Source organism: Lactuca sativa, chromosome 3 (assembly GCF_002870075.4).
Source record: "Lactuca sativa cultivar Salinas chromosome 3, Lsat_Salinas_v11, whole genome shotgun sequence".
Lineage (NCBI taxonomy): Eukaryota > Viridiplantae > Streptophyta > Magnoliopsida > Asterales > Asteraceae > Lactuca > Lactuca sativa.
The window spans coordinates 4,040,710-4,067,652 of record NC_056625.2 but is presented as its reverse complement, the minus strand read 5'-3'; the positions used below and the strand labels follow the sequence as shown (position 1 = coordinate 4,067,652).

General features: G+C 33.4%; 3 protein-coding genes across 3 annotated transcripts; 2 read left to right on the top strand and 1 right to left on the bottom strand.

The window, feature by feature from the left end:
• The first annotated feature begins 12,063 nt into the window (after nt 1-12,063).
• On the top strand, nt 12,064-14,452 carry LOC111877670 (uncharacterized). Its single transcript, XM_052769125.1, has 7 exons — nt 12,064-12,263; nt 12,358-12,484; nt 12,570-12,923; nt 13,011-13,115; nt 13,414-13,599; nt 13,857-14,066; nt 14,163-14,452. Exons 1-6 carry the CDS (start codon nt 12,064-12,066, stop codon nt 14,055-14,057), a joined length of 1,173 nt encoding a protein of 390 aa, XP_052625085.1. The 3' UTR covers nt 14,058-14,066; nt 14,163-14,452.
• A 1,341-nt stretch (nt 14,453-15,793) lies between these two features.
• Nucleotides 15,794-16,330, bottom strand: LOC111877626 (uncharacterized). The gene has a single exon (XM_023874143.2). The coding sequence runs from the start codon at nt 16,328-16,330 to the stop codon at nt 15,794-15,796; it is 537 nt and encodes a 178-aa protein (XP_023729911.2).
• A 1,528-nt stretch (nt 16,331-17,858) lies between these two features.
• LOC111877628 (protein NDR1) lies at nt 17,859-18,732 on the top strand. Its single transcript, XM_023874144.2, has one exon. It carries the CDS (start codon nt 17,952-17,954, stop codon nt 18,585-18,587), a length of 636 nt encoding a protein of 211 aa, XP_023729912.1. The 5' UTR covers nt 17,859-17,951; the 3' UTR covers nt 18,588-18,732.
• The last annotated feature ends 8,211 nt before the right edge of the window (nt 18,733-26,943 follow it).

Genomic DNA, 26,943 nt, shown 5'->3' with positions numbered 1-26,943 from the left:
TATTTTAGGGGTAACTCACTAAGCCTTCGAGCTTACATTTATCGATTATTGTTTCAGGTCCAGCGAATGACCGCGGGAAGGCGAAGGCGTGACCGTACACTTCCACGATTTATGATTTTGATTTATGGGAACTCTGATATGAAACTATTTTGAAAACAAATTATAATAACTTAATGGTTTTGAATGTTTTAAAAGTTTTAAATTGGCTTGAATTTTATGGGTGTTTTGCAATGTAGGGGTTGACCACACAAATGCATGATCTATTGGACAAAGGATTTATCCGTATGATTAGTTCACTGTGGAGAGCACCAATTTGTTTTTAAAGAAGAAGGATGTATCTCACCATATGTGTATCGAGGTTCAGAGGCTAAACAAGTTAACGGTGAAGAACCGTCATCCAATTCCAAGGATCGACAATTTGTTTGATAAGCTTCAGGGTGTATCTTGGTTCTCCAACAATGATTTGAGGTTGGTTTATCATCACATCAGAGTCAAGGATGAGGATATGCAAAAGACAGCTTTTAGAACTAGTTATGGTCATTACGAGTTTGTTGTGATGCCATTCGGGCTCACCAACGAACCAAAAATGTTCACGGACCTCATGGAACTAGGTGTGCAGACTAATGTTGGATCGATCAGTGATTGTATTTATTGATGATATCTTGGTTTATTCTAAGAAAAAGGAGCATAATAAGGAGCATCTGAGATAGGATCTTGAGACCTTGAGGTGGAACAAATTTTTGCAAAGTTCTCCAAATGTAAGTTTTGGTTGCATGAGGTGCAGTTCTTAGGTCACCTCGTCAACCAGGATGGTATTTTGGTCGATCCGGCCAAGATCGAGGCAATGATGTAGTGGGAGATTCTAAGGTCTCCATCCAAGATTTAGAGTTTCCTTGGGTTGGCAGGATATTACCGAAGGTTCTTTCAGGATTTCTCCAAGATTATTGTTCTTTTGACCCGATTGATGAAGAAGAATATCACTTTTCAGTGAGGGCCTGAGTAGCATACGTCATTTGAGACTTCCAGGCAGAAGTTATGCAAGTCGCCGATATTGACCCTCCCTGAGGGTGTCAATGATTTTATGGTTTATTGTGATACGTCAATTATGGGGTTGGGTGTAGTACTCATGCAAAGGGGTCGTGTTTAAAGCCTAACGAGGTGAATTATCCTGCTCGTGATCTAGAGTTGGGATTGTGGTTTTTGCCCTCAAGATTTGCAGACATTAATTGTATGGGGTCCGGTTTACCATCTACATGGATCACAAGAATTTGAGATATCTGATGGATCAGCCGAACCTGAATATGACGCAGCACACATGGTTGGAATTGACTTAACTGATTAAGTCAATTCACCCTTGAAATTAAGCTAAAGTGAGGAGCGCTTTTCCCTAAGTTCAAAGGACTTTCTATCGAAGCGCTGGGACTTCGTGTAGTGTACAATGCGCTTTTAAACAAGTATTGACTTGCTCACTTGTTGACCTGGTTTGACTTTAGGTCAACATTTGGGGTTAATTCGTTGATTGAGATCTGATTTTGTGATTTTATTTAGGTAGGTAGTAGTACCAACCTTCTTGTAACTATAGCTGAGGATTGTCTGATCGACTATGAGGAGAGTCTTCTCACTATACTACATAAGGTGCTAAATTGTCTTTGTGACTCTTATATGAAAGACTGTGATTGGATCACATCACTTGTATGAAATATTATGGTTGGATCACAACATTTTCATGGAAAACCATGGTTGGATCATGGTGGGAAAGACTGCAGTTGGGTTATAACATTGAAAGTTATTGTAAGACTATGGTTGGATAATAGCATTCAAATGGGTTGAAACACACCCCTAGGGTTGGGCCCAATTTTATGTATGATATGTGGTATTTTGGGAAACTCCGTAAGCTTTATGCTTATGGTTTTATATTTTTTAAACTTTTCAGGTACTTCTGATTCCAAAAGGAAAAGCCAAACTTGATTACACTGCATTCATCAAAGTTTATTTTCGCATAACTGATTTATGATTTTTACTCTGATGTTTTAAACATATTATAATCTAATTGTATTTGAACACATGGTTGAATTGTTTTTGGTGATTGAATAATGAATTTTTCACATTATATTTTTTGGATGTTATAGGAGTAGGCGGTGGTTGGTAGTGGTTTTGTTTGAAATTCGACACCTATATATATATATATATATATATATATATATATATATATATATATATATATATATATATATATATATATATATATATATATATATATATATATATATTCCATACTAGAAAAGTGTATTCCGGAGACTAGTTTGGAATATAAGGACTTTCTGGACCGATTTTCCGGACAAGTGATAGGGTATTTGTATTTCCATTCTTTCCCTGCTATTAGCATAAACCCATAAAGCTTTTGGATACCAAAAATCGAGTTCGTATGAGGAATTTTTTAGAGTACCAGTTCTAGTGGAGAGTAATGACAATGACTTGAGAGATCTATGCAGTATATAACTCCGGTCTTCACATGCTTTGTTGTAGATATTAATAGTGATATAAACTTTTATGGGTGATTACGTTGGTTGCTTCAAAATCCATGTCACATACTAATAAAATATGTCAAATATTTTCTTATTTTTCTTGTAGTATACTTCCTAACACAGTACAATTGCATGTTGTTACACATCTTATCAAAAGTGGTATTAATCGATTTCCAAGGGAAAACCGTTTTGGTGGCAATGGGTCTTCCGATGCTCGAAGTAAGCAAATCTATAATTTATTACATATAACATTGAATCATGTTCCTTCTTATAATGGGACTATAGATGGGGTTTATTTTAGGTATACATATAAGGTTGTTGATGTTGCTTCTCGAACATCTGATGTTGACGAATATGCAATGATTAGGAAAAACTGATGTAGTTGGTTGATGATGGTAATATAATTCAACATGGAGAGCCAGTTGAAAAATTCAAGAGTTTCATTGAACTTTTTTTGGGATGAGATTGAATCTGAAGAAAAGGAAAACTAAACCCCAACAAGCCTGAAATACTCGATATGAATAGTAACCTTTTTATTTTTGGATTCTAGACAACACATAAACCACTCATTGGGATATACATGAACCCTTACCATTGTCCGAATTATCATAAAAAAAATGTAAAGGTGTTGTAGCCCACAATTTTTCTTCTTATGTGAGCTTTGTTATCTATTAGAAACAAAAAAGAGCTTAACCTTAAATCCGGATTCAAATGTAGTACCGAGGGCTTTCAAACAAGAGTGAGCAAATCTACAAAATATAGGTATGAAGTTGTTTGCTTTGTGAAAAATTGTAAATGGCATTTAATGGCTACAACATATAAAGACATTAATTCATTTCAAGTCACTAAACTATAAAATAGCCATAATTTCTCAAACCCATAGCTCCTTCCCATCATTGCCAAGCAAACAAAAAAGTGTTGGGTCGCTTCTTTAAGGGCATATTAGCTGATAGTACACGGAATATGTTTTGGGAAAACAGGTCCAACAAAATTTAAATGACTGTGTATGACATCCCCAATTTCACGGCCAGAAAAGACCAATTTGTTTATGCGTATTTAAAAACATGATAATGATATTATCAAAATATTTCCAAAGAAATGTATTTTATTTATATTAAAATGTCAGGATGTCATTGACAATACATACACATATGCATAACGAAATATTACAAGCCTTACAGTAATTAAACTAGTGGATTAATACTCCTTGAATCTCTTAGCATAATGTATCATTTATATCGGTACTTGTGATACACTAAATTGAGTGGTTCAGGTTGGGAAACATGGTGAATACATAGAGATTTCAGTCCCACAATATATATATATATATATATATATATATATATATATATATATATATATATATATATATATATATTAGAACTCGATACACTTTCACCCCATATATACAAATTACCCCACCCTGTTGATCCTCACAATGACATGATCCATACTTTTGGTTGTAAAATGAATGGCTTTACCTAATCCATACTCCCGAATCAGGTATGAATGACTATGTCTAATCCATGCTCTCGGATTAATGACAAATGGTTATGCCCACTCCATACTCTTGGAATAGCGACGAATGACTATGTCTAATCCATGCTATCGGATCAAAGACAAATGTTAGATTTCCACCCTCCGTGTATATCTCAACCGTACTCTTAAGGGGATACTACTCGATATTCCTTTTAATTAATTTGGGTCTGTTCTGTAAGCTCGAAATCATCATATATTATCAGATAAGTTCTTAACACGTATTCTAGGCAATAGAAAATATCTCACACATAAACTCTTTAACAAGTATTTAATACTTTAATTAAGAATTGCATTAAAATCATGTTCATGAAATGGATTATGCACTCACTTGTTAAAGTGACGACTCAAAACTCGGACAACGTTTCGCTTCTAGCAACTGTCTTTTGCTTTGACGAACCTAGTATCGCTATCACTAAGTCTTAGTCTAATATTTATTACGACTAATTAGTAGTCTAGATTCATCATTAATTCAAAGTCTACTGATCTATAGCTGATAAAGGACAACCATGTAGGATCATATCGGAGGTATTGTCCGTTTGGTATACAAAGTATACTGTTTGGAAATCTCACTTTAAGAACCTCACTAAATCTAGCCTAGACATTCTCCCTGTAAGTAGATCAATCAGTATAACGACTTGTAATCACTGATAAATCTGGTTTGTAGGTTCATAATAACTATAATGAACTTAAACATAAGTTATACTTAAAGCACGATAAGCATAACTCAACTTACAGGTGGTTTAGCGAAAAATCGGACTCTGCGCGGGCAAAACTTCTAAACAGAAAGCTCTATTTCTTGGGCCTTTTTGGAGCTCCAGAGCTTCTCTACTAACACTTAGGAAGTTCTAGAGAAAGGCATTGAGGCCTGGCGGCCGGGGGGGGGGGGGGGGGGGGGGGGGACAAAATGGAATGGTGTGAGGAAAAGAGTGAAATTCGGCTTTTATTTATAAGTTGCCAGCAGGCCCAATACGTTGGGCGTACTAGGGGCCATGTGTCAGCATCTGGTTGCGAGCCGTAGGGAGGAAGGTGGGTGCCAGACCCCAACACGTGTCACCCTCTTGTTAATCCGGAAATTAATAATCTTGTAAAATCCATAATTTCCCATGCGAGTTCCGTTTTTTATGTTCTTTATATCCACGTGTAGCTATCAACGAGATCTGTAACTTTCGTTTAGACTCCGTCGACTAATTTTGACTATATTTTTAATTATATTTTAACTGTCTTAGACAATTAAAGTCTGTTAAAAATTTATAACTTTGTCATCCGACGTCCGTTTTCAATTGTCTATTTATCGTTGAGCTCCTATTAACGAAATTTTCAATTCTCGTTTAGATTGTGTTGGCTAATAAGTAGTAGATCTAAAATTCGATTTCCGAGTTGTACACTGCTACACTGAATCTTAAAAAAATCATAACTTTCTTAAATGAAGTCAGATTTGGACGTTCTTTATATGCATGCTCTCGGTTTAACGACTACTACAACTTTTGTTTATATTATTAATGTTAAAAATTAATTTATAAAAAATTTACTTTTTATGATACGCAGAGTCGTACCAGTTTAAATCGTAAAACTTCAGCGGATCATAGCTTTTTCGTTATAAGAAATTTATTGATTATAAGAAATTTGAATTAGAATAGGTAAAAACTCAAGTTATTGTTAATTTGGTTTTATGGTTAGTTATTTGTGTTTTGGCTGGAAGAAAAGGGTATGTCAATATCGGTACCAAGTTTAGAGATCGGGATGTGAGCTTGCGTCATGCTCTTGAAATTCCACTGAATTGATTTAGATAATTTTTTAATTAACTTACTATTAAAGATAAAATATTTTTAAGTATGGAAACTTGCATAAGAATTATTAAAATATATAGCTAAAAAAAATTTAATATATCTTTTGATATAAATTGGCACAAATCATTGCAAGCCTAAATTGAATCGTAAAAGTAAGTATAAACTATAAAGTTAGCCTTTCTTTAATATAAAACTACTTTTTTTTTTTAAAAGACAAACTAAATAATATACTCCTAAATAATTACATATGTCTCCATCGAAACTTGAACCTCTGACATTTCATATGAGATGGTCATTCCATACCGCTAGGCCATTGGCCCTTTGGTTATATAGAACTATTTTATAACCCGTGGGAATCAAAGTTTATAAAATATATTAAACTTTCATAATAAAAATTTATAATTATTAATCATTTATTTTACATAAATCATTTTAAATAAATTATTAATTAAGAGATATATCAAATTTTTAAAGTTATTATAACTTCAAATTTAACATATAATTAAAAAATATAAATTTGAATTTTGAAATGAGTTGGTTAATATATCTACATAATAAATGACATAATATTAATAATGAATTGTATTAGAGTGACACTTGATAAAATTAGATTTAAAATTTTTTGATAGAAGAGATCGAATATTGGTTATAAGTATTGTATTTAAATGTTTATTATTATTAAATATTTGTATTTAAGTATTTTTTTTTATTATAGATATAATTTATGTTTATAACATTGTAATTGAACGAATATTTTGAAAGAAGCTTGGTAACAGTTGTGAAGTCATTAATTTGAATATGACTTATTATTTAATTAAGAATTAATATATTACTAAATTTAAAAAATTTTGAAAAAAAAAACTGAAGATAGCTAATTTTTAACTCTCTCCGTCTCAAATTAAGTGTCCAGTTTTGAGTTTTAATTTTTTTTTTTTTTTCAACTTTGACCTTAAATATTTTTATTTATGTTATATATTACTTGATAAAAGTTATAACAATGAAAATATATTTAAAATGCAATCAATTAATATATTTTGCATCAAATATTATCTATCAAAAACAAAAATATTTAAGGTCAAAGTTGAAGAATAAAGACTTCAAAAGTTAAACGTGGAAAATTAATTTTGGATGGAGGTAGTATTTGTTTCATTAAAAAAAAAAAACTTAAAATCATTTAGGCATGTAAATCGGTCCGGAACCAAAAAACCAAAAACCGAAGAAGTCGTATACTACAAACCGAAAACCGGATCGAATACTAGTAATGGTTGGTTCGGTTCAGTCATACTAAGAATTATATCTAAAATGGTATTTGTAACCATTAGCTGTCGAAACCGGACCGAAACCAAAAAATCAGAAAATAATAAGTTGTAATTCAGTTTTTCAGTTAAAAAGTTCCTCCCTCACTACTAGAAACTTGAGTTTCAGCTATGGATTTTGCTACGGATTTATTCTCTAGCAAAATTTAGACTTATAGCTAGGGAAATACGACAGATCAACCATGGTTTTGATAATTATTTTATTTATTTAATATATGGAATATTAGTGAGGATTTACCGAGGGATCAGCTACAGATCTTGCAAGTATTTAACGATGGACCACTATTCCTCGCCAATCACTCGATAAATGAAGACACTTAGCTAGGGTTCAGCGAGGGATAAAAAATTGTGCCATATGGTACGCGTTTAGCGAGAGAACGACGACGGAAACTTTATTTGGGGTGCGCGCGTTTTCTTTTTTTCTCTCGCTGAAATTGGCACACCCAGTTCCATCTGCACGAAGCAGTGTAACTTTACTTCCCTCCAGCTTTATCACTCTTGACTAAGTGAAATTAGCTTATGCTTTATCTCACCATCTCTGTTCGAACAGATGACGACGCTACTCACCCGATTTCGGCAACCTCCATATCTTTAAATTTGAAAGTATTCTTCGTTAACCTCCGATTCAGGTAAATCTCATCCCTTTTAGGTTAGTTTTAGTTTAATTTCACAATATACTTTGTTAGGGTTTAATTTACCTTGAAACTTTCTGGTTACTATGTTTCGTAGCCATATGAAATGCATTCTTCATTATCTGCAAGTTAGTTTCAGGTCTACCATCGATTGCATCTATATAAGAATAGACACTTAGAATTAGAACTTGAGTTAGGGCTTGATTCATCATAGTTTGTCTTCCAGTTCATGAGAATTTAAGGATTCATGAACCCTTACATTTTTAGGTTTTCCCCAATTCTCTTTCATATTTAGGAGGTGACAACGTGAATTTGAGAAGAAACATGTGACTTATCCTTCATTATAACTACCTCTACCAAATCAATTACACCCTGAGCTTCTTTCCAGGATGAGGAGATTTATCACCAAACTGAAACGCAGCTTTTGGCATGGCTTCCTTCTGCTCATTATATGTCGCCGATTCCTCTTCTGTCTCAAAGCTCATTAGTAATCCTTCTGCTATTTTTCTCACTGTTTGTTGCCAGTCTTAAGATGGGTCCGAGGGTGGAACAGGGCCATAAGCTGGCTCATCGAAATAGGAAGGTCTCTCTTTTCTTTTAGGAGATTCTTCCATGTCTTCTGACAATGGGCTTTGGCTCATATCTTGACTAGGGACAGAATAGTCAATTCCTTCTCCTACAAAGATATCATCCTCCTCAACACGAGCAACAGTGGGCTCCACCTCCACTTTCTCTATTTCATCGGAATGATTGCTTCTGGGAAGTGGTGGTGGTGGTGGACCTGGTGGATTTGTGACTAATTTATAATTTAGGTTGAAATGTTAATTTATACCTTTCACATCCTTGTCTTTCTTCTTCTTTTTAAGAATTTTTTCGGATGATCCAAGACAAAGGTAAGACATGATTTTACCAATTCGATCAATAACAGAGCCAGTATTGTAAATCTGACATTGCTGCAAAATGTATCTCTAATGATGCAAATGAGGAGAGTAACTGGAGGGTAAAAGGGTACATTAGTGTAAGATCATAAAAATCATTGTTTCAGTGAAGCTACATTATGAAATACTTAAACACATGTCAACTATTAAAGAAAGTAGCTTTGAAACAGAACATTTTAAAATGGTTGTTAATGCAAGTAACAAATATTGCTATGATAAGAGTAAATAAGAATGAAAGATAATAGCCTTGTCACCTCAAATAAGAGAACACCAGGGTTGTAGATATTTGCTGATAATGATTCCATTCCATAGAGCTCAGTACATGTCCAACAAACAGCACCTTAGTTATATCACAAGTACATGTCCTTAAATATACTTTCATGCTTTGGTTTTGAATTTCTTTATCCATTCACCTTAGTTCTCGATAAAAGTATCTATTATATATCTCGTCCTTATAAAATATAAACTTCTTAATTCACCAAGAGAACCTAAACATAACATAGAATCATATTTGGATTATATATTTACAGGTTCATTGTTGTTGTATTTTTGCATGTTTAAAATTCCATGAATAATAGCGATTGTTGTTTAAGGTCCGTGGTCGATGAATGAATGAATCAAATGTTTTCATAATTTCATCATGTAAATATGTTACACGTAGATAGATGTCTCAAATTTCATCATGTAAATATATATATAATCCAGGAGGGAGGATGGAGGTTGTTGGTGGTGGTTGTGGGTGGTGGTGTTGGGTTTGGTGTATGGTGGTGGGATGTTCGACTTGATAATGTATGGTGGTGGAAGAGGAGGAGTATTGTTGTAGCATGGTTTTAACAACCTAACTGGTTCTTCCTCCTTCTCTTGCACTTTCCTTGTTGTTGACTTTTCAACATATTCTTCTTCTTGTTCTTCCCTGTTGACTTGTGGCATTCTGGTGTGTCTTTCTGGCCTTTTGTCGAGATAAGAAGTGGCTGAAATATGGTTGTTTCCGATTCCGTTGTTCCCGGAATCAGATTCCGGCCTTGGTTTGGACAAATAGACTTGGTGTTTGAGATTGAGATTGAGATTGTGAAGTTTTTCTTGTCTTCCCAATGTGGGCCCCACATAAGAATGCTCAATTCTTTCTTTAGAACGCTCATCAGTTTTCACATTTCCATTTGGTACCTTGTACTTATCATCAGTGACATTTGAAGCTCTAAATTTCATTGCTTGGTCCTGTGGTTTGTTTACAAGAAAAAGTCAAACATCAAAATAAAATGTTCCACTTTGGTCCTTCAAGTTTAATAAAATGTTTGTTTTAATAGCACAACAATTAATTTGAATTGTTTATATATGAACTATTCATTTGGTTATAGTTATCTAATAATATAATTTCTAGGGTCTAATACTTAACATCATAAAACACATTATATATTGCGTTTTCTTCCAAATTAAACCTTAACTTTATTTTTTTTCCTGAAAAGACCTTGCAATTTTTTCGATTAGGCCCTTTTAGCAGTTTTCTTTTTTCCGAAAAAACTTGTTAAATGTGAGGGGGTTTTCGGAAAAAAAAAAGTAAAAAGTTAACTGTTTTTCAAAAATGGTTAAAAGGTTGAGAGTTTTTTCAGAAAAAAATTGAGGGTTTTCTCAGAAAAAATGAAAAAATGCAAGTTCTTTTTTAGGAAGAAAAAAAAAACTTAATATATAGCATCTTTTATGATATAAACCTAATTTCTAAAGGTTATTGTAACAAAAAGATTTAAGATATTTGTAAAAAAAAAAACTAACAAATAGAATTGGATGAAGCAGCAAAGTCAAGTGAGGAGCAAATCCAATAAAATCACCAAAGCACAGGGACTAAAAACATAAATTAATTACTCACACCTCAAATCAGAGTAATTATGGGTGCCAACCCATAATTACTTGTAATTTATTATAATTTTCTGTATGGGTTTCTCTAGACAATACTAATTATCGGTTCTTTTCTTGAAGTGATCTCAAAAGGATATCTTTGGAAGGAATACTCACACCTGATTTAGGGAATCTCACTCAGTTGAGACATCTGTAAGTGTCATACCTGTGCTTTCTAAGATTTACTATGTAATTTTTTTAAAATTTTGTTCTTGTTTCAAGGCTTCATATCGATTTTGAGGTTCTCTAGACCAAAACTGGTGTGAAGCTTTGAATTAAGGACCAAGAACAACATTATTTCAAATTTTTTACTCTAATTTTACCAAGAACAACATTCTGAAAAGGACTCCCACTTCCAAAAACTATGTTGTCACCAACATGTTTAAATGCATCAGCAGCAGTGCATTCAGCTGTTTCAGAAATCATATCATATATATAATTAATAATCCATGAAGAGAAAAATGCATTTCATAAACACAAACAAACCATTATTTGTGGGATTTGAGATGGCGAAAATAGCAGGTCTTGGGGAGTCAAAATCTCGCATGGCTTTTAGCACCTGATCATATCCGTCCAACATTTGTCAAAGTTATCAATGCATCCAGTTTCTTCCAGTTTATGATTCTTTATTTCACTTACTAATACTTTTGTTGCTTCCCAAAATAATCCAATGCACACATCACTCTACACCAAAAGCCAACATTTTACAAAATTTAAAATCTACAACATTTTACAAAATCCAGTTTCTTCCAGTTTATGTGTGTTTCCTTTGCATCAAATTTACAGGAGCTTCAAGTTTCCAATTAAGTTAAATAGCTTTTCCCTATGTCTCCTTCATGCATCACTAATAAAATCTAACCATGGTTAACTGATATCACTTCACTCGTGATCTAACCATGAATCATGGACTCATGGTTAAATTTTTTATGCCACAGCAGCTTCAACTTCAACTTCCTCCTCCACATCTATTTCTGCAGCCGATATCAAGCCTCATCAATATCACTCCCCTGAGACAGGTACACCATTACAAACATCAACTTAACTTAATAATGTTTTTTAGAACATTTGTGTTAAATGACCACTATACCCTTCCGTTTGTCTAATTCATATGGACTTAATGTGAGTAAATCACCATTTTACCCTTCTTGTTTTGTGTATTTACTTATCGACTGAACAAACTGTCTGAATGCGAGTAGATTACCATTTTACTCTTTTGTCTATGTGTATATCATATGGACTGGATGAACTGTCTGAACATGAGTAAATGACCATTTTACCCTTTTCCTCATTAAGTCATATTAGACAAAACAGAGACGCTTAGTTACCTTGCGTAGTGTGACTGTACCACTCTTACTTCTATAATTTTCTATTATAATACATACTTGTTCTAACAAATAGTTTATTAATTCTTGATTTTAAGGGTTATTTTTTGACTAATGGCGCAACGAGGAGCTTGTGGTGGTGGTCGCAGTGGTAGTCACATTAGTGGTCGTGATGCTAGAGATAGAAATGCATCCCAATCATACAATGATGCAGAAAGTCAACCTTCTTCTTCAGTTAGAGGATCAAACATCTTAGACCAAGTTCCAAGTAACCCATCAAAAAGGAAGTTCATTGAAGTCGATTCTGAAAAGGAGTACTAAAGTTAATTTTACAATTGTTTATGAAAATGAATTTACTTGTTAATGATAATACTAATGCTAATTTTTTAATTTTTAATTTTTTGCAAGATTTACGGATCAGATTTCAGTGATCAGAGCCATCACATGTATACCGAAGACGATGTTTGACGGCCCATGGACCTCATGGAAGAAGGTTGACAAAGAACATCGTGATGCAATGTGGGAACACTTCAAGGTTTGTTCTTATTATTTTTATGATTTATCAAAGTACAAATTGGTATAAAATGAAAAAGATAATTGTATGCATGATCTACATGTAGGGTTTGTATGTTTGGCCCGAAGAGACTGATGTTCTTGCTCGCAAGGTATGGGAAGACTGTATGAAGAAACGATTTCCTGACATAATGCGAAGAGCACGTGAAGCATCTTTAAAACTTGCCAAAGCTGCAAATGTGAATGCCTCACTAGAAGGTGATTTAAATTTGCTAAAAGACTATCGCCCAAATTGGATAAAAAAGGAGTATTGGGAAAAAATGATCAATGAAGTGTGGACCACATCCAAATGGAAACATTTATCACAATCAGGGAAAAATAACATAAATAAATTAGAAGATGGCTCAGTTTCCAAACATACCGGGGGTTCTATATCTATTCGTCAACATAAGAAAAGAATGGTAAGATGTTTGCATCTCACGTTAGTTTCCACTTAGACTGTTGAGTTTTTGTTTTGTTTTTTAATGTATTACTAATGGATTTTGTAGCAAGCAATGCTTAAACGCCCTCCTACAGGAGTTGAACTTTATGCAAGGTTGCACACTAAACGGTCTACTCAAGAGTACATTACACCAAAGGCAGCTAAAGTTAAGGTATTTTCAATTCTTTTGTAGGAAACAAAACTTCCTACTACTCGGGTTAATGACTTTGTTAAAGCAACTAATTGACAGAAAACAAATCTTTCGTAAGTAGTAATCAACTTACAAAAGAAAAGAAACAAATTATTATCTCTAAATTTTTGATCCTCTGCCTAGTTGTAATTAAGTGTTTTGTAAGTAGTAATCAACTTTATGCAAGGTTTGAGTATTATGAATTTAATGGGATGGAATGAACCATTCCATTCCTTATTTCATGTTACTATTTTTTCATATTTTTTTTTTGCTATAATAGGAGGCTTATGAAAGTGCTATGGTGGCTAAGTTTGGTGATGATACTAGTTGCCACCCCCTCTTGGATAATGAAACATGGTGTGATGTTTCCGGAGGAGTCAAGAAAGGAAGAATATATGGATTCGGATCTGTGTCTGATCCAGTGAGCTTTTTGGAAGGAACATCTAGTACAATAACATCCCAAGAGGTTCGTTTAATTTTGTACTTTATAAAAATTTCCTATCATAGCATTGTACTTACAAAGTTTCCTATCATGGCATTGTACTTACAAAGTTTCCTATCATGGCATTGTACTTACAAAGTTTTCTATCATGGTATTATACTTACAAAGTTTCCTATCATGGCATTGTACTTACAAAGTTTCCTATCATGGCCTTGTACTTACAAATTTTCCTATCATGACATTGTACTTACAAAGTTTCCTATCATGGTATTGTACTTTAGGTTGTCTATGAACGTGTACGAAACGAGATGCGTGGCGAAATGGATGCTAAAGCTGCAGAAATGGAAGCTAAACATCAACAAATGCGTGAGGAAATGGATGCCAAAGCTGCAACAATAGATGCCAAACAACAACAAATTGATGCAAAATATGAAGCAATGGAGAAGATGTATGCAGCCTTGCAAAATATGATGGGAAATTGAAAAGTAGAGGTAATATGATGTTAACCATTAGTATTTGATGTTTTTGAATGACTTGTTAACCTTTTGTATTTGATGTTTTTGATTGTTTTGAATAATGTTTTATAGGAATGAGAACCGAAGATGATTGGATGGACATGAAATGAAGATATCAGCTAAAATGTTATTTTGAAGGTTAAACTTTTTTCTGTTTGTACCTCTTTTGCATACTTTGGATTTCTTGGTTCTAAAATGTTATTTTTAAGTTAAACCGTTGGGAGTTTGCTGTTATGTGGATAGTTTCGTTTTTGGATGTTTCTTGAATGACACTTTGGTAAACTTTGATAGTTTTGGTATTGTAATGCTTGGTTGTATCATTATTTGATGTTCTTTAGTATAATAATTTGATGATTGTAGTATTTTTTTTTTCTTTTAGAATCATAATAAAAAATGATACTACAAGTTCGTGGTGAGAAAATAAAAAGTATTTTAATGCATGAATTTTGCGAGGGATTAGCTACGGAAAAAAAATCATGTCTAAAGTGTGCGACGGATCAGCGACGGAAAGGAAAAAAATTTAATGTATGAATTTTGCAAGGGATTAGTGATGAAAAAAATTCATGTCTAAAGTTTGCGATAGATCGGCAACGGAAAAAAAAATAGTATATGAATTTTGCAAGGGATTAGCTACGGAAAAAAAAAATTGTTCATGGAAATTTGCGACAGAACAGCGACGGAATGCATTGAGTGACATTTAGTGGGATTTAGCGACGAATACTCTGTCGCTACCTTTGTCGCAAGAGAAAACCCGATCCGTCGCTAAAACCCTCGCTGAGAAATTAGCCACCTTTTTATTACCTATGGAGTGAATCCGTCGCCGATCCATCGCAAACAACATTTAGCGACGGAATAGCGACAGATTTTTCTGTCGCTAAAACTCATGTTTCTAATAGTGCCTATAATCGTCTATTAATTAATATTCATTAGTATAAGAAAAAAAATAAAAACAATATAAAAATGTTCGTCTTTAAAAAAATATGTGACACATACGATTCTCGAAGATAAATTTGACACCTTGGCTGAGAAATCAGATTGGTTGCGGAAGATGTTTGGTTGAGAAAGTAGCTTGGCTGTACAATTTTTGCTATTTCTTACATTATATATTTTGATGTTGCTACAATTTGTTAAAGATAAAGCTAATGTTGTAATTATATGTTTTGATTTAGATTTAGATTTTCTTAGTTATATTTTACTTTTGGAGGTTTAATTATAAAGGATTGAAAATAGGACAAAATATTTTCTTTGAATTTAATGGAGTTTGTTTTTATGAATTAATGTTAATACAGTTTCACACTTAATAATACTTGGATTGAAATCGAATCCCACAAAAGAAAAATTACCAATTTTACATCGGTCAATCCATCCATAGGCCGGGTTAACTCTAATTATATATGCTCTAAACAATATTAAAATTGATAGTCTGCTACACAATAAATTGGTTATCTAAAAGTTTTGTCCTAAAAAAGAAAACAGTATATATATATATATATATATATATATATATATATATATATATATATATATATATATATATCTTAAAGTTGTTGAATATAGAAAGAAAAAGGATAATAACAAAAAGACGTTAATAGTCATTTAAGCCATTAATCCTACAAATTTAGAGAAGAATTTTTTTTGCTAATAACATTATTCTTCCGGGAACAACAATCAACGAACCAATGGAATTCATCCCTGTCCACGTTTCACGGTGGATCTGGTGGAGGTTTCCTCTTCAGCTTGGAATCAAGACCTGGTTTTACCATTCCAATAAACCCTTTCTGCATTTTGTTGCTGGTGGTGGAATCTACACCCACAAGACATCCCAACTCCACCTTATGTCTCTTCGTTCCAACCTTTTTATACCTAAACGAACCCACCAAATCTACTCGAAAAACTATCATATTCGTCCCTTCCAACACTGTAGGGAATCCGTTTGTTTCCACCATGTCTCGCACGCGTTTAGTCTTCCCGTTACCCTGATAAAAGCTGTCCAACTTGTAGTCTGCTAAAATGGCAAGCGTGGATACATTTGGGAAGTAAGAAAATGTGATATTTATTTGATCTGGGTAATGAAGACCTATTGCTTTGTTTTCGTTTTTTAGCTTGAGATCGAAGTGGATAGCAAAGTTTGTGGGAGAATTACCATTTGCTCTGGTCAGGTTCAAGGTTTGATTATGAAAAAGATTAACTGAAAACGATGGACTAGATGGCGATGCGAATAGAGCTACTAAGACAGGCATTAGAACAACGAGACCCAAGGAAAGAGATATCACAAAAAAACAAGCAATAAGAGTGCCATAGTTCACACTGCATGCCATAAAACTGTCGAAAGTGATCAAATAGGATCTGATATTTTCACCTTTTTTTTTCAAATCAGAAGAGAATAGGATTGTATATTGGTATGGAGATGATCATTAAAGATATTTATAGATGAAGAAACTAGAACCGTGGGTACGTATTTCTTTGGTGTTTTTGTCTGGTCGGCAAATAAGCAAGATGAAATTTCTAGCAACATTTCTTAACAACTTCAAGAACCTTAAAAAACTAACCATATTTTATGTATCCGATTTAAAAAGTCGCAAGGAGACTTAACCGATGTTAATTAATTTCTTGGAAATTCAATGCTCAATTTGTTTAAAAGATTCCTCTTGATCATCACGTTCGTTTACCAGGTCTAATATGAGGCTCACAAGTCTCAAGTTGACTTCTATTTTTTATTTTATATGAGGATTAAATTAGTAATACTATTTTCATTTTGTACTCCAAGGATTTTTAAGAGAAGGTATGAATGTAGGAATTAAAATAATTGACCTATAACAATTGAAATTCAAAAACCCGACTTCAAAACTATCAAGTTAAATGTTCGTTAATTTTATTATACAAGTTGCACTTTATATTTCTTGGATCAAAAAAAAGTGTGGATGCCTTCAGATTTTAGCCTACTTTATACACAGAAAAATAGTAATAATACGGATTTGTGTTAATACACTTTCTTTATTTTAATTTAATAAAAATATTCTACAAAATTGAAGTAATCTGAAATACAGTTTTTTGGTATAATTATGAAAATGGCCACGCTTCAACAGAGATAACTATCATAATGTAACCACATGTTGAAATTTAAGACTTAATTTGTTTAAAAGCTCTACTTCATCATTGGCTTCGTTTACCTTGTATTTATTTTTTTTTATTTTTTTTACCTGATGTATATGAGGATTATTTATTTATTTATTTATTTTTCCATTTTGCTCCAAAGGGTTTTTATTTAGAGAGTGTGTATGAAGCTAGTTATGCTTTATTTATCACCTCTAACAATTAATATCTGAAGAGGTCAATTTTCTTTTTTAGATGTCATAAAATGATGATAGTACGTATATGTGTTAATTCCTTTAACGTTTCCTATTAAAAGGCTTTTAAGCTAGCAATAGCAATATTGGGTGTTGTAAATTTTTTGTTTGAGTTCAAAGAAGGTTCAAGTCCCATTTTGAATATGAATAGAATTAGGAGTAAATTATATTTGTTTTTTAAAAAAATTAATATTTTCCTTAGAAATATGTATTAATCCACTTTCTTTAATTTGTAGTATTTACTAAAACATATTCTACCATAACACGCGGTAACTCTTCTACCCTACCATGTATTCATATCATTTGGAAATTTCCTTACAGCTGATGTAGTATTTTATATAATAAGATAAGAAAAGTACAAGAAGTTCCTCAGAGTAAATATCTATAAATAAAGTCAATGCGGACCATTCTCATCGCTCATCTTAAAAACGACATTTTTATTCCTCTCTTCTCCTGTGTCTATATATATATAAAGTAAAATACTTGTTCATTTTTCAGTCACAATATAATTAATATGGGATCTTGCGCTAAATGTTGGGGAATAATCATATCAATATTGGCTATCATAACAGCCGTGATCGTTGTATGCGTCTATTTCACCAACCCATCGGATCCATCATTCACCATCAATGATTTTTACGTTTCAGCCCTCAACCTATCGGACATTTCCTCCACCACCACCGCCGCCAATCAGACCATTTTCTTTGACATGAGACTCCATAACTCGAATAAAGCCATGGGAGCTTACTACGACCCTGTTAAAATTACCTTTTTATACATCCCTAATATCAAGTTGACTTTTGTCGTTGGAGAATACACAGTTCCAAAGTTTTATCAACATAATCAGAAAAGCATGTACGTGAGAGAAACGGTGGCCACTAGAGGCATAGCACCCTATAATAGGATGGTAACATCCTCCGTATTCATAGTGAAGGTGTCCACCAAAGTCGGGTTTAAGTCACCAGCTTATCGTAAGAAGGGGACAGTGGTTGTAGTGGCGAATGTGAGGGTGGGACAAAATGGAGAAAGAGATTCAAAGAGAGGCATTACACTCTTTGAATCTGGTGTGGGTGATCATGGGCTTCGTTGTTTAGGCTTTCGAGTGAGTTTATTGATCCTTTCTACTGCCACCCTTTTGATGATTATGTGATTATTTGGGATGTAAATACTTTGCTAAGATATCTAAGAAGATTGAAATCTATATATATCACCATTGTAACCTGTAAACCAGTTCTTTATTTCTGTTGTTTTGTGTGCATATATATCATAGTGATCAAGTGTATCTTCCTTTGTTATACCCTTTCGTAATTTACTTGTATAGAGATAAACTTTTAGTTTTCTCATTTCACATAGATTTGTTTTTTTCTAAACTCAGCTAGGTTTCGCCGTTACTGCATTATAAGTGAACTGTTTTTTTTTTTGGGTGAACGAGAGTGATCAAATTAAAGATTTCCAATTATGTGAAAAACCAGATCAACACATTCCAATTACGTCAATTTGAATCTTATACATAGCTGATTTGGTATAGGTCTCGGGGTCCCAGAACACTACTCGATTTCGCCTGCCAACAGTAAAATATTTTTTATTTTCTTTTGAATTAATGTGCAACTACTCCAAAAACTGTGCAATTAGTATTAAGTACAACAACAAAAAAATGGTGTACCGATTTTTAATCCAAAGTTATAGAAAATTAGCCTAGTACAATTTAAAATGTAATAACCCAAAAAAAAACCAATCAGCCCAATACAATTTCACTTTGTTCAAAATTGGCCCATTTGTCGTTTAATTCCTTTGATGCGGAATAAAGAGGTAGAAGGATTAAGGAAGTAGCATCGAATCGACGACACCAAGAAAAAAAGAGCTATTGTGTTCGCTGTTGTGCTCGAGGAGGAAGAAAAAAAATTCTCACACCACTCATCAAATTGCGGCCCTTCGGAGCTGAAATTAGACAAGCAAAACGTTTTTGAGCATAATGGATTCCTCCGATCCCAATTTGAGAGCTCCATCAAACCTTAGAAATGAAACAAAGTATTGAACTTTTATTTGGTTTATGCTTTAAAAAATTAGTTGTTTATTTGTTGAAATTGTTAACTGTTTTGATGAACTTTTTAGTTGTCTTTGATGAAATTAGTAATTGTTTGAAAGTTGAAATTAGTAGTGAATTTGATTTGAAATATTGATATGTTAGGGTAAAAATGAGTCTTTTTTTAAGTGACTACCAAGTTATAATGAATCGAATGTTGAAGAGTCATCCAAAAGACAATGCTCCAACTCCGTCAATCATTTTCTTCGGTTTCTAATGTAAATCAACAAAGTCCACAACCTACAACTACTCCAATTACAAATATTGATTTGAAGGATCTTCCAAAAGAACCGACAGATACATCATGCATTACAATTTATAATCTAAATCAAAAGATGAAATAAAAATGACATATTCGATTCAAGGACCTTGTCAACAAAATGATCATATATTCTTATCAAAGAAAAAAGGTAACAAAGAAAGACATTTTGTTGTTGATTGGTTTGATGAATTTGATTGGTTGGTGTATAGAATTAAAGAAAACAAAACATATTGTTTATTTTGGTATGTGTGTGAAGACACTATAGGAAAACAGTGAGAAAGATATGCATTTATTACACAAAGTTCAGATATATGGAATAAAAAAAGCATTGAAGACTCATGATGGTAATGTTGAAAGTTTTCATCACAAATCAACACAAAAGTGTGAATTTCTAATGAAAGAAGAATAATCTATTAGTATAGCCTTTAAGAAACAAAGCAAAGTCAAAAGAGTAACTATAAACTTCGGTTAGGTTCTTCAATTTAGTGTTGTAATTTCTGTTGAAAAATGGTTTACCGTTTTGTGGTCATGATGAGTCGAGTGACTCTCTCAATAGAAGACTTTTCTTTGAGTTATTATCTTTTGTGCGAGATCAAATGAAGGCATTCATAATGTCACTCTAGAAAATGCTCCTCAAAATAATCAAATGAATGACTCAAAAACAAATTGTTAGATGTTTTTCACAAGAGATAATTTTGAGTATTCGCAAAGAAATTGATATGAATGTGTTTGTTTTATTGGTTGATGATTGTAATAATGTATCGAAAAATAAAAAAACAAATGATCATAGTTTTGAGATACGTCGATAGCATTGGAATTGTAAAAAAGAAATATTCATTGGAATTGTGCATGAGAAAGGTACATTATCTTTGACTCTTAAGACGGTAATTGTCAAATTTAAAATGTAAGTTCTAAAACTATTAGTTTGTTATTTTTTAATGTATTCATACTTTTAAAAAAAATATATTATTATATTTGGTCAGAATTTATTTTAGTGTTAATATTGTTGTAGGTTTTTGCGTCCACCACGATTTATAATTATATTAGCAAGTATGTTTCCATGTTTGTTTTGACTAAAAAAGGCAGGATTAATTTTTTCATGGCATGATACATTGTGAATGCTTCAAATAAATTATTTGGATTAATGTCAGGTATATGTTAAATGGCTAAATGCCATATAGTGGGCCTTATTCTATACAATCTGAATATCTGATGAACTAAACCAAACCTGAGGGTACTTGATACTTAACCGTGTTTCGACTGTTAATAAGATAATATATGATTTTGAGCCAATCAAATTAATTATCTATAAAATAAACGTTAACAAATTAGGCAAAAGACCTGGTCAAGGCACTACTTCGTTAGCGTTTTTCTCGCGTATATAAGAGAATGAAAATAATAATAATAATAATCATATCAAAATATATTATTTTACGCTTTGAAACCCTTAACAAGGAAAAAAAGCAAAACTGGATGACGCTGGGCTAGAAACCCTTTGATGCATGTAAACTTATCTAAGCGGTTTATTGGGTATACCACTTAATGGTTACGTTAGGAGATAAGCTATTAATCATTCATTATAGGTGTGCCCTATTGAAAAGAAAGAACGCATCTAATAGATTAAGGTGTGATTCAATAAGCATCTTACTGATTAAATTTTGTGCTTGTCTACAATTCAGCTTGTGACTTTCCCCCTTTGCCTTAGTATCCACAATGCATATTTTAATGAGAGAATTAAATAAGGATGGTCTTAGTATCTACAATTCATATTTTAATAAAAGAGTTAAATAGGCATGGTCTTAGTATCCACAATACATATTTTAATGAGAGAGTTAAATAGGGATGACATGCCTAATTGACATTCAGTGGATTACACTCTATCCTTATAGGATGTCATGCCTTCAATGAATATGGAGTTAAATGGTCAATGAACACTTCACTGAGAAAAGGGATAATGACTTAGGAGGGTAATAACGTTTCCTGTTTGTCCATTTTAGGTCCCTAACGTATTTTTTGTGCGTATTACACCATTAAGGTTATTATAACCGTTTACAAATAGTCCTTTTAACAGGAAGAAGCCGGTAAAAGGATTATTTATAAACGGTTATAACAACCTTAATGGTGTAATATACATAAAAAAATACGTTAGGGACCTAATATGGACAAATGGGTAACGTTATTACCCTCCTAAGTCATTATCCCATAAAACTATAAACCCATATAATAAATTTTTACTTTTTAAATAAGAAACTTATAGGTCTTGGGGTTGGTAGTTTGGATGTTTTTAACCTCGGCCTTCTTTATAAATGGAAGTGGCATTTTCTTAATGACAATGGAGCTCTTCGGGTTAAAATTGTCAAATTTTGTCATGGGGAAGGTGGTGGTTTTTCGGACGATTCGAGAATAGGAATTGGAGGGGGTGTTTGGCAAAAGATTGTAGGATCCATTAATCACCTCCATGAGAATGGTTGTATTCCTTCTAATTACATGTATAGAGTGGTGGGGGATGAGACTCAAACGAGGTTCTAGAAGGATGTTTGGTGCTTGGATATTCCTCTTAGGGAGCGGTTCGGGAGGCTCTTTGTTTTGGCCTTTAATCAAGATGCTTGAATAAGTGAATAATGGGATCCGGGGGGATGTAATTTTCATTGGCATCGGGGGATTAGAGGAGGGGCTAAATCGACCCAATTTGATTATCTTGTAGAAGGATGCTTGGTGCTTGAATATTCCTCTTAGGGAGCGGTTCGGGAGGCTCTTTGCTTTAGCTTTTAATCAAGATGCTCGAGTAAGTGAATAATGGGATCCAGAAGGATGTAATTTTCATTGGCCCCTCCTCTAATCCCCCAACGCCAATGAAAATTACATCCCTCCGAATCCCATTATTCACTTACTCGAGCATCTTGATTAAAGGCCAAAGCAAAGAGCCTCCCGAACCGCTCCCTAAGAGGAATATCCAAGCACCAAACATCCTTCTAGAACCTCGTTTGAGTCTCACCCCCACCACTCTATACATGTAATTAGAAGGAATACAACCATTCTCATGGAGGTGGTTAATGGATCCTACAATCTTTTGCCAAACACCCCCTCCAATTCCTATTCTCGAATCTTCCGAAAAACCACCACCTTCCCCATGACAAAATTTGACAATTTTAACCCGCAGAGCTCCTTTGTCATTAAGAAACCGCCACTTCCATTTATAAAGAAGGCCGAGGTTAAAAACATCCAAACTACCAACCTCAAGACCTACAAGTTTCTTATTTAAAAAGTAAAAATTTACTATAGGGGTTTATAGTTTCATGGGATAATGACTTAGGAAGGTAATAACGTTTCTCGTTTGTCCATATTAGGTCCCTAACGTATTTTTTGTGTATATTACACCATTAAGGTTGTTATAACCGTTTATAAATAATCCTTTTACCGGCTTCTTCCCGTTAAAAGGACTATTTGTAAACGGTTATAATAACCTTAATGGTGTAATACACACAAAAAATACGTTAGGGACCTAAAATGGACAAACAGAAAACGTTATTACCCTCCTAAGTCATTATCCCCTGAGAAAATTAAAACTTTTTAATTTTTAAATATATGAGAAAATTAAAACTTTTTAATTTTTAAATATATGTTATATTGAACTTTATAGAGTAATAAAGTTTGATAAAATTGTATGGAGAGTATAATGATGACCTGATAAATCATTAAACTCTAAACAGTCCTAACAAACTACATCTATGTTTTTGTAATGTTACAAATTTCAATCTAAAATTTCCATTCAAAATTTAAAGAAAAATTGAATTAATTTAATTCTTAAAAGAGTGAGCAATCATTGGTTTCAAACCTCATCAAATTAGAGTTATAAAATCAAGAGTGTCGAAGATCTCTCAAACATAAAAGCAAATATTGCACAATCACGTCGTGTCTTTCCCTTTGTTACTGGGAGCACATGAAACAATTTAAACATAAAATCGAAAACACGAAGCTTAGTGAGTTCCCTAAAATAAAACACACCATACATTAACAGTCCCATCCCAACAAACATGTAAGCGCGCCCAACCCAAAGGGACCAATCCAACAGAGATATCAGCAGGCCTCGCCCAACGGGTCAGACCCATTAACTTATAAACGAGCCTAGACCAACATGCACATCATCAAACCAACAAGAGTCATGAAGATTACAAGTATATATTGACACTTAGTGTTCTATAGTATAGTGAGAAAACTCACCAGAATCCCAGAGCTGAATCCGACTACCTGAAGACCCAAAGAATCAGTTACACGAACTGCCTAAACCAAACATAAGATAAACCTCAGTCTATAGCTCAAAATCTCTAAGTTTCACCAAAAGTCAAATCGATCAAAAGTCAGCGTCAACGATCAACCACCACATACCACCGTATCGCGACTAGCTTCCTGGGTGCGTCATGGTCACCAAAAGAAAAATAGTTGTGACTGGACCTCACGCACTGCGTCGCAGTTGATGCTCCAGTAGCTTAATCCATTAAGCTCTTAACCCTTAATGTCTAAATCTTATAAGCTCAGTGTCACAACAAGCATTTTAGGGCTAGAAATTTCTATCCATATACAACTAGCATCCTTTGTGTAACTATGTAACACTATGTGTTGTATAAATTAATTGCAATATTAGACAAGTTTATACATCCAAAATAGTGTTCCAAGTTGAAACTTCCTCGTGTAAGCCCAAAAATCAAATCCAATAAGTTAAGTGCATTCAAGTTTGGGCCTTAACTCAAAACTCTCTCATTGGGCCTAATGGGCTAGTAACTCCTCAACTTGGTTCTTTTGGGCCGTAAACCTCCTAATGGGCCTTCTTGGGCCATGAGGAATGAATTTAAGACCTAATTGGGTAATACCCTTCATGGATCCTTTATTCGGTCGAGAACTATTTATTTTGGGCCTTTAAACCCTTATTGGAACAATGGTCCTCAGTTATACATCAAACCCAAGCCCAATCCTTTCCCCTCTCCTATTCTTGGCCCTATACAAAAAAAACAAAAAAACAAAGGGAAATGTAGCTTAAAAGTTGACACCACATTAATATACACTATGTAATTAGACTATTACATTACATGCATCAATGCAATTTAAGTATCCATCATGTATTAACCCCTAATCCCTCTCTCTTCTCTCCTCTCTTAAACCGACTGAGAACCATCACCATCTTTATCATCTTGCAATTCAAACTCATATACATCTCTCATTCCTCTCAACTCTTTAAGAATCGTCTCAGTCTTCCTCCTAAAAACCGTGAGTTTGTGTATGATTTCTAGAGCTTCTCTTCAAATATCATAAGCTTGTTAAGTTCCTATGAACTTCAAGTGGTTTTGTTCTAAATTTGTGCTAATATCAATTCTTAAACCACACCATTTCGTGCTTGCTCACTAGAACAATTTTGGTTTCAAAAAATCTTCTCAAAGGAGCACACTAGGCCGAAAACCACCTCCACCTACCTCTTCACAACCAAGAAAGGCCAAGGTAAGCTTCATACCCTTTGTTTTCGTGATTTTCCATCTTTAGGGTGGGTTGGGGGGAATACAAGTTTGATTTTGTGTAAAATCTTTGTATTTATGCTTGCATGTGTGTATTTTCATGATAAGTTGTGTGATATGTTATGAAATTATGTTAAACACTCATAAAATCTAAATATCTTCCAACTTTTGAAGATATTAGGGAACAAGTTACTTCAAGTAACTTAGAAATATTAAACATGTTAAACTTTACTAGAAAATCAAAGAAAGCATACAAAGGGGCCATACTTGACAATAAAGATAAACAAAATGGGCTTTTATCGGACATTCATGGTTTTAGGGGCCAAAATTGTCATTTTTCATTAGAATGTGCTTTTATTGGACATTCACGGTTTTATGGGCCAAAAGTGTGATTTTTCATTAAAATGGGCTTTTATTGGATATTCATGGTTTTATGGGCCAAAAGTGTCATTTTTCATTAAAATGGGCTTTTATTTGATATTCTCAGTTTTAATGGGCCAAAGGTGTCATTTTTGGATAAAAAAGGGATTTTAATATCATTCATGGTTTTATGGGCCAAAAGTGTCATTTTTGGATAAAAATGGTCTTTTAGTGTCATTCACGGTTTAATGGGCCAAAAGTGTCATTTTGTGATAAAAGTGGGCTCTTTGTGTTATTTTCGATATTTTGGGCCAAAAAGGCCATTTTTGATAAAATGGACATTTTATTGTCAAATTTGGTATTTTGGGCTAATATGGTCATTTTTGGTAAAAATGGGCTTATATGACATTTTTATTTACAATGGGCCAAAATTTGGTTATTTAGTAAAATGGCCACCTATAACAATTTGTACCAAAAATTGGACCTTATATGGCCCTTTTATCCTAATTCGGCCTTATAATGTCAATTTTGTGTTAAATATGCCTTATCATCAATTTTATAAAAATTGTACCTCTCGGGAACATATCGCTAACAATCGGCTATTTTGATAACAACGATGAAACAATGAGCTATTTTGACACTCTCGATAAAAATGATTGCATTTTTACTATTTATGAGTTATAGTCAAATATACACTCGTAACATTATTTTTAACGCTAAAATAATGAAACACATTATTCGCGTAGAAATGTCGTTAATGCTCTTGTGAGACGCACCTTCACCGTACCTACCTTAGTATACACCGTAAGTCATGTAGTTATAACCAGAGTCTCTTGGAAGGAGAACGAGAATTTGTGTATAGATCTATATGGGTTGACACCCCACACCTGAGCTGCTCGCTACAGCTAGACATGCCAGTCTAGGGTGACAAATGTCTTCTACGAAACCAACGCCGGAAGAACGTCAAGACAGGCACTCCGTCATATTAGTATGGTTATAACGACTCACATAGAGAATAACAAAACTGTTATAAGTTTTACGATGAATATACATACCACCCAGTTTTGCAAAGGACAAACTTTGTGTTGCTTATTTGTACTATCCACCCTACTCTTGTCTTTGGGTTTAAGACCATATTTTCTCATGACACAATAAATACAGGATATTTTGGGAATCACTCGCTATACATTTTTCAAACAAGATATAACAAGGATATGCATGCTATAATACAAGATTTGAAACAAAACTCACAAACTATTTTTACTGAAAATATCGTATTTTCTAGTGTTTACAAATC